This window comes from Triticum aestivum, chromosome 7B (genome assembly GCF_018294505.1).
Source record: "Triticum aestivum cultivar Chinese Spring chromosome 7B, IWGSC CS RefSeq v2.1, whole genome shotgun sequence".
Taxonomy (NCBI): Eukaryota; Viridiplantae; Streptophyta; class Magnoliopsida; order Poales; family Poaceae; genus Triticum; species Triticum aestivum.
In genome coordinates, this window is record NC_057813.1 from 633,449,949 (window position 1) to 633,459,055 (window position 9,107).

The 9,107-nt window shown below is 42.4% G+C and overlaps 1 protein-coding gene across 6 annotated transcripts; it reads right to left on the bottom strand.

The window, feature by feature from the left end:
• Positions 1 to 695: 695 nt before the first annotated feature.
• On the bottom strand, positions 696 to 6,626 carry LOC123157470 (metal transporter Nramp3). 6 transcript variants are annotated; one of them, XM_044575765.1, is made up of 15 exons: positions 6,339 to 6,617; positions 5,511 to 5,659; positions 5,127 to 5,295; positions 4,770 to 4,848; positions 4,637 to 4,677; positions 4,396 to 4,474; positions 4,200 to 4,304; positions 3,890 to 3,999; positions 3,435 to 3,616; positions 3,278 to 3,347; positions 2,855 to 3,028; positions 2,275 to 2,379; positions 1,612 to 1,743; positions 1,390 to 1,485; positions 696 to 1,294 (listed from the first exon to the last, which is right to left on the bottom strand). In XM_044575765.1, exons 3-15 carry the CDS (start codon positions 5,256 to 5,258, stop codon positions 953 to 955), a joined length of 1,647 nt encoding a protein of 548 aa, XP_044431700.1. In that variant the 5' UTR covers positions 5,259 to 5,295; positions 5,511 to 5,659; positions 6,339 to 6,617; the 3' UTR covers positions 696 to 952. The 6 variants fall into 6 exon arrangements, with proteins under 6 accessions (XP_044431700.1, XP_044431699.1, XP_044431703.1 ...); XM_044575764.1 differs by lacking the exon at positions 5,511 to 5,659 and having other exon boundaries at positions 6,339 to 6,626; XM_044575768.1 differs by lacking the exons at positions 5,511 to 5,659; positions 6,339 to 6,617 and adding an exon at positions 6,110 to 6,211.
• Positions 6,627 to 9,107: the final 2,481 nt, after the last annotated feature.

Genomic DNA, 9,107 nt, shown 5'->3' on the forward strand with positions numbered 1-9,107 from the left:
AGGTTTGATCTTTAGAGATTGATCGTGATTGATTCTTTCACATAAAGAAATTATTAAATAACTTGTGTCAGTATGAAAAGTTCTGATCCATTTAGTTTTTTTCGTTGTGTGGTTTGATCTTTAGAAATTGATCGTGATTGATTCTTTCACATAAAGAAATTATCAAATAACTTGCGTCAGTATGAAAAGTTCTGATCCGTTCAGTTTTTTTCGTTGTGTGAGAGGGTGACGCGAAAATAAACCGGTGGGATGAGGGTGGGGACGAAAAAGAAAGCAAAATAAAACGGTTGAAAGTGGTGGGACGAAAATAAACCATGGATACTATTCAACCTTAGACATTAGAAGTAGAGATATAACCTAATTTCTTTTCCCAAATTCTGAATCCCTTGGCCTGATATTTTTCGCTCAACTATTCTTTAATTCTACAAATTGCATCGGCAAGCCTTCTTCTTGTCTTGCAAAATGGCGAAACCTCCAGTCATTTGCTGGGTCACCAGCTATAGGGTACGCGTATAAGCAAATACGATGCTCACACAAGCCAAAGACCATACAGAAAAGCACCAATGAAAATCTCATGGATAGTTGCAGACTGGATAGTTGTGCTTTTCTTTGAGTTGGCCCACCCAGCATTTTCTTCGAAGCTCCGCCACTGCATAGTCAGACCATTTCTGTTAACTTGGATAAAGCGTGTCGCGAGCAGATGAAATTCATTCTTTTTCTCTTTCTAGATATAATATAGACCCACTTGTCTCCAATCGATAGTACCATCGAAAGTTATTGGCAACTATACCAACTATCCATTTCCGCAAGAAAGATTTTAATTCGGCCACTATAAAATCACTTCGGTTATCTACATCAATACCGGATGACACCTAACTTCTTCAGTTATGCAGCTACTGCATCATCACCATGACCACAAACATATCTAGTTTCCTCGCTGCGGCTACTTCGGCTAGTCCAAATCAGACGCAGGGCGCTGATGAGGAAGCTGCATGCTGGAGATGTCCTCTCGCGGAAGATGACCCAGAGAACCTTCTCCCTCGGTGTGGCCTGCGTCCCCAAGCTTCGCGTCGCACTCGAGCAACGGCAAGGTACACTTCCTGTTCTTCCTGAAGACGAGGTAGAGGATCGCGGCGATGTATATCAGCATGCCGAGGAACCCAAATATCCCGGAGAACACCTGGGAGACGGTGGATAGTCCGCTGTGAAGAAGCAGCCTGACGAAGCTCGTTATCAGGAAGTAGATGTTGATGACCATGATGAAGGAGCCGATCGCCCATGTGAGCACGGAAATCTGCATCGGGATGGAAATTGGACGCGCTATTATGAGTATAATTGGATTGCTGCAGCATCACTGTGTATATCCAAACTATGCGATGAACGACTTACGAATCTTGAATTTGTGTGTGGCCCCATCTTTGTTTTGCTGCTGGTGAATTTAAGGAGCGGTACCAGAGCAAAAGGAAGTTCAAATGACAGGATCATCTGCATACAGCAGTAGGGAATTAATTAGAAGTAGACCTAGGAAATGAACAGTGTGACTGCATGTGCAGTGCACCGAAGCAAAGATCGTCAGCAATGTGATGTTAAGAACAGAGTTTAAGTGATTACTGATGCAATGATAATCAACTTCCCAGCTGCTGAGGAACCGCCAATTAGTGACACAATCAGACTAGGCACAATTGCCAGGGACCTAGTTAGAAGGTTTCGTAACCAGGGTGTCATCCGAAGATCCAGAAACCCCTGGTGTAAGAAAAGAGTAAAGGTCAACCTCTATTAGATGACAATTCATATAACTGGAATCTGATATTTTTCATTATACAGATAAAAGACTTGGAAGAAAAAAGCAGGGCAATCTCAGTCTTATATTTTGCCTGAAGCTTACTACCATCTCTACACATTTTATCCACAATCTAGTTTAGCTTAATTAAGCCTCCAATACCAATGGTAGATACACCAAGTTTTCTAACTTTCCTGCTCATTTTATTCACAATTTATTTAAACAAGAAAAAATGGAACATCAATACGGGAATACATTCAAAACATAATATTTATTCTAATAATTACTTTCAACGTCAAACCTACATAAAGCTCAATAAGGTACTAAATGTCGTTAACAATCACACAACATGGTCAGTTTGTCACCCCGGCAATTAGCATTCGTGATATATTTTGAGCCTTCATGCATTAGAACAAGATATGGTGTGCCAGTAAGCTTTGCAGATTGCAACATATGGCTAACAATGAAGAATAGTAATAGAAGAGATACAAAACCTGCATGACATATTGTCCTGCATAAGTTCCTGTAATCGTAGAACTCTGGCCAGATGCCAATAAGGCAATAGAGAACACCTTTGAGCTCCAATTTCCGAGGACATTCTACAACAATAGGCAGAAAGCGATATGGGATCAGAATGTATACTGCAATATGGAATGTCTATTTGGGAGCCCTTAATGCATGAGTACTACTTCCACAAAAAATTAGTAAAAGCCAAATCCTCAAAGTAAGAGATAACTTCTTTTATCAGAAAGCATTTCATATTTATCAAAATAAGAAAAATACAGAGGTTTGCATAAGACCTTTGCAAATGCCCAGCTTAGCACATGACGTATACAGCAACGTCTTACAACAAATGTCCATCTAATTAGCAGAAAACTTCTGCCGAAACCATAGTACTCCCTCCGTCCCGAATTACTTGTCACATAAATGGACAAAAATGGATGTATTCTAGAACTAAAATAATCTAGATACATCCATTTCTGCGACAAGTAATTCCGGACGGAGGGAGTATCTAGCACAAAATGAACTACATAGTCTACAAAACAATACAAACACCATAAGTATCTGACCAACCTTTAACAAGAATGAAGCTTTGTTAAGATCTAGATCATTGCAATTCATCCGGTCTTCAGGGTTCAAATTATCTGCACTGCAAACAGCACCACTAACAGATATGATAGAGATGTTGATCAGAAAGGCTACTGTGAGGGCAAATGCACTTTCAATCATATAGAATCTACAGGCCTCCTGCAAGAAAGTGGAAACAAATGTATGTCATCTTCATGCTTGTACTTCTGAAATTAGTAACGAAGATATGCTCCGAAGTTGGAACACATAAATTGTTTAATCTTAATTTAGTAGGGCACATCAGCAAGGATAAACAAATTAGGTGTACATATCAGGTATCAAATTAAGAGAGTATTAACGCAGATAGAAAAAAATCAGTTATACATCGAATATCAGATAATTTCATTAGGTTAAGTTAAGATAGATTACTTTGATCCCATGAACTGATCGTGGTACTTTTCTTGATAGTACCAATGCTGAGTGGAGAAAAAGATTGTGCCTGCATTTTTTTTATCAAAATATGAAAAAGGTCCGATGTCACAAATTATAGAAATATTTGAGGGAAAATGGTGGATGTGAAGCTTACGGCATCACCATAGCACCAAGTAGTGAGATAGCAAGACCTGTAGCTCCATCTCCTTTAATTTCAGGAACAAAAAGGCCTCGCACAACTTCTGAAGAATTTGGTTTAGAATACCCAAGTTCAACTAAGAAGCAAGTTGCTATCAAGAATACCAAAAATGCTATCAGAAATTCCAGTTTACGGACCTGCACAAAGTAATTCAATATGCAACATGAGCAACAAGAGAGATATAGAGAGTGCTTGTGCTTGTGAACTAATACAATACTGATGATCTGCTAATGTATGCTAACTGCTAGAAAAGCACATTTAAATACTGGTTTGTTTTGTTATATAACAAGTGAAAACAAACAGATCGCCTCTTCCAAGAAAATAAATTACGTCTGGAATCAAAACTAAACTTCATAGAAAAATATTTGCTGGTGAAAAATATTGTGGAGATAAACAGGACATGTTCTTACCCCATATTGTTGCAGGAACAGGAGCATCAGAGTGCTGAGCCCAGTTATGAGAACACCACACCATATCGGAATTTTGAAGAGCATGTTCAAAGCGAAAGCGGTTCCAATTACTGAAATGAATAAGCAACCACCAAAGCTGGTTAGATAAAATTACAACTTTAGCTGACAGTTTCCCCATCACAAAATGCTATTTTAAATTTGGAGTTGCTTTATAGTATGACATCATCTGCAATAAGACGAAAAGGCTGAACTACTGAATCCAGGTAGCTCTGTAGTTCCGTTAGAATGCAACATTTGCACGTTTCAGTACCTTCAGGAATGTCGCACGCAACTACAGCCAGTTCTGCAAGAATCCATAAGATGAAATTTGTGACCTTGGGATATTCAGCCCTGCAGTGCTCAGCAAGATGCTTCCCTATCATGCAGCGGAAGTTTAAAAAATATTAGCAATATACGCTCAACGAAACAAGGATAAGTGCTAGTGCTGCATGTCTCATAATACTGACCAGTCACAACCCCAAGGCTGGCTGCAAGTGATTGAATGACAAGTGCAGCACATGACGCGATAAGTATGATCCAAAGAAGCTGCCAACAAAACAAGATGGTCATGCTTAATGGTAGATATAATCACGAGATAGCTGAATGGCAGATGAAGGAAGTACAGCCCATAGAATTCCCAACTTTAAAGGAAAGATAGGGTGGACAGTACCCAAAATATGCTAGAGACAAGGGAAATAAAGGACACACCTCATATTTGTATTGTGCTCCAGCCTGTAGGTCCGTCTCAACTGCAATATGGACAAAATTAATTTTCATGAGCTGAAAGCGATAGCGAATGAATAGACGGAACAAAATTAACAACAAATCCCGCTAATCTTACAATTGCCAGGATCAATATAAGCGATAGAGACGAGAAAACCGGGCCCTATGTATGAAAATAAGTTCTTCCAGCTATTTTTCTGCAGTAGCACAAAAAAAACAATTGTTGGTTAGTTTTCCTTATCTGTATCTACTGTCCAGAAATAAATTCAGCAAACAAACTGATTTCGGCACATGAGGTCAAAAAACTGCAAATCCTGTACATGTCACTGCATCAGACGCACATGTGAGAACTATGTTGTAGGAGGAAAGAGTAGGCCTAACTAGTAAGCTTGAAAATTAGCTGCAGGCCATGCTGATATGTTTTTTTCTTTTTCTTCCAAGATCAATCAAGAACTAAGAAACACATATACCATACCTCAGGGATAACAATCTGATCAACATCTATGCTGTCAATGAGAGGAGTCCCCGGTCCATTCGAGAGGTTATTGTTCTGCCCGACGCTAGTCATAAACTGCGGCTGCGACGAGCCTTGCCTCGGGCCACTCATGCTCACTCTCTCCCAATGACACCCTGAAGCCGATGAGCTGCAAGCACAACACAAGGGGCGGTTATTTATAGGTACGCTTTGCAATGGCGCTATCTCGCTCGCTTAAGTACATAAAGAATATGCCCAGCGGAGGCGTAAGAAATCTTCCCAGCAGTAGGATTGCACTTGTAAGGACCATAGCCACTAACACGAGAAGATAAGGTAAACGAACATCAAGACCTGGGAACAGTGGACTGCAGAAAAGATATATACTTATACTAGTATACTGCATAGTGTGTGTGTACACAAAAGTGGCCATTTCAACCAATCTTGATCTGGCAATTGGGACGACGCTCTGAGGCCTCAGCCAGAGACATCTGCTTTAGACGGGGATATATATTCGTCGGCGCAAATTGGACGGCCTGGAGGTAAAGGGAGTTGAATGTGTGATTACCAACGCAGCATCGAGAATATAGAAACAATAAACAGTACATAATAGTATCTTTTAGCAGTGGCTAATATTGAAGTGCAAGCTTCAGCGGCGACGTAGTACTAGTAGAGTAGTAGAGTAGTGCTAGCTTTATCCCATACGGAAGCTAAGCAATTGGGACGGGATCCTACGGACATGTGGTGCAAGAGGGAGGTAAAATAATACTATATGGAAAGGGGTTTAGTGGAGCTTAATGGCGGCCGGCAGTGGCATGAGGTCATCAATCTCAGACGGCACGAACGAAAAGATGGCACTAAAACCGCGAGGGTTAAGGAATCCGGGCAGCAATGGAGGATCCTCCTCATTGCTTAGGTAGATGAGAAAGGTAAGAATTAACTAGGGAAAAGGATTGAGATCAAGAGCGGGGCTTGTCCGTGCATGCCTGCATCTCCTTCCGAGATTCCTCGGAGAAATGGTTCCGTCTCCGTGGGGAAGAACTCCTCTCTTGCGGCGATCACGCCGATGGGATTATTTTACAGAGCGGGACGAAAAACAGAGTCCCGCGAGATGGGCGGCGGTGCCGCGGGGCGGGAAGCGTGCCCGGATCTGGGCGGCGCGAATTGCATGGCCTGGAGACCGGAGAGAGAGGAGAGGGCCCGTGCCGTGCGTACCTGACTTCGGGCGGTTGGGCGGCGGCGGCGGCGGCGGCGGCGTGGGGGAGAAGGGCGGAGACGTCGCCGCCTCTTCTTACCTCGTCTTCTCCTGCTCTGCGCCCTCACGTCTCCTGACAGACAGAACAGGAGTCGCCGAGTGGAGTCCCGTGGTCCAGCACAGTCCTCCCAAGGAAGGAAGTACGTTTGGTCTGACACACGAGCGGAGCCCGCGCGCCACGTCGCTCGCGGCCTGGCAGCCGTCGGGCCGGTGGGGGGGCACGGAACCGTGTCCGTCCGATCACGCCGCTCTGTTTTTTTTCCTCTCTTTGAGCTGCACGCCGCTCTGTTGGTGACGCTGCGAGCAAACCCGTCTCCGTCTGTGTGCTTCCGGTGGCTCGGAAGAATGGAAGGTCACCGACCTCTCTGCTTTCGCTCTCGCTCTCGTGGGCGTGGACCGGCCGCTGCAGCGGATACGGACGGGATACGGAGTCGACAGCAGTCGTCGCTCCAAGAGAAAGCGAAACATTTGGCACCGCACGATCTAGAAAAGCGACTCACGGTTTGCTGCCCACCGCGTCGGTGTCATAAAAAATGCTAGACGTACAAGAGATTACAGAATTTTATAGGATCTTTTCATCTAGTAACCAATCATAAACTTGCCCCCCCTCTAATTTTGAGGGGGTGGACCGTGTTCCTCACTTATTGACCAATCAAATTAATCCTCTTTGTAAAACTTTGTAACTCTTTTGTACGTGTAACATTACTCCGGTGTCAGTGTTGATGGCAGTACTTTTTTTAGGTATAATCCTATACCCACATAAAGCTACGAAAGATTTTTATGTGACCTTCCTGAATCCTCCCCCCGCCCCTCCGGAGATTTTCGGGGGGGGGGGGGGGGGGGGCTCATCCTCCCTCTTCCCCAATGATGATTATCCACATTGCTAATCACGTAAAGTACGTAACTTCTGCTACGTATGTGTAGCATTTCCTAAGGATCAGATCAACTATAAAATTTCAACTAAAGTATAAAGCATCTCAAACATAATAAAAATTACATTGGGATTTTAAGACCAGTGAACGGTTATTACTGTTGCCAGAACGAGCCACTGTCACCGCTCGATGGAGCCGGTTTGACCTTACAGATGACAGTTGGGAAGTCTTCCTGCACGTGCCTCTAAGGACAAATGCCCTGGAGCCACAATCGTTGACGTTGAACTCTTGCATAGATCTAAAGCACATGACAACAAATCTCAGCACCTCACGGCTCCAAGAAGACGACAAGAATCTACTGCCGACTACAACCAGATGGACAAAGTTGAGAAGTATCCGAGCCTGGAAGACAAACTTGAAGAAGAAGCGTCGCCGAAAACCCGAGCCCCGCGCATGCGAGGACTAAACGCCTAAACTAAATTACTAACCAGAGCAGAAGCACTGGGATTTCCTTCCCCGCCATGGACATCGGAGTGGCAGGTAGAAGGGAGGCAAATCCACAGGCTAACCAATGAAGCCAGGGGGGAGGGGGGAGGGAGAGCATTGCGAGGTTTGCACCTTATATTGTGGGAGCTCATCCAAGAGAAATCTCAAAGTTAAGCATGTTCGGCTTGAAGCAATTTGAGTATGGATGACCAACCAAGAAGTTCGCATGAGTAAGAAAAAAGTACATGGGAAGGACTAATGTTGGTGTGTAGGACCAGTCTAGACCCCAGGCACAAAGTCCTAGAACCGGTGGGTCTGGCCGAGGAGTTAAAAAATTTAAATTTGTTATTTTTTCCAAATTCAGGAACATTTCAAAATTCACAAAAAAATATTCAAAAACATCAACATTTCAAATTCACAATCTTTTTCGAATTTTTGAACTTCTTCAAAATTGTGTTTTTTTGTGAATTTATGAACATATTTAACTCTTTTAAAAACTTTGTGAACATATTTTAAATCCACAAACATGTTTTGAATTTAAGGATTTTTTTATAGAAAACCAAGTGTCGGTTTTTTCTCTTCAAAACCTTAGGGGCAGTTATTTTGGTGGTTTTTTAGGGCTTCTAAAATAAACTGCCCCTAGCTAGCTTATTCTAAAAACCAAACCAATTTTTTTTATAGAAGCCTATTAGTCAAGTCACAATTAGTAAATTTATAAAAAAAGTTTGGTAGTTTATTCGAGCTTATTGCGAAAGCCAGCAAAAGAACTGACCCTTACTCTACTGAGCGAGCTAGCCTAACAGAACGAGGGGGGGGGGGATTGAAGTTGGGTGAGCAGCAGCGAGAAAGCACTATAAGGGCCGCAAGCCCGCAACCCTCGGTCGTGAGCGACAACAAACTCCTCGAAAGCATGAGGCCGCGAGAGCTATATCTTGCTTATAGAGACACGATGGCTGCTCTTGTCAGAAGGGATTTCGCTCTTGCATATGAATCGGGCCGACTCATTTTATTCTCCTCCCTCGGATTAATCGCTCTTGCACTCGTTTGGTCGGGATTTGTTTCTTTTTTAACGTTTTCATTTCCTTTTTCACTTTTTGTTCTTCATTACAGTTTTCTATTTTTCTATTACTTTTACATCATTCTTTTGTTTTTACACGGTTCTTACCAATTTTCTTTGCTTCTTCATGTTTTTTGTTTTCTTTGTTTCTTCATTGATTTTCTTTATTTGTTTCTTGGTTTTCATTGGGTCTGTTTTCTTTTCTTTCTTAGTTTCTTCATTTGTTTTTTTACCATTTTCTTTTGCTTGTTCTTGTTTCTTTGTTTACTCTTTTTGCAATGGTTTTCTCTAATTTTCTTGTTTTCTTTTCTACT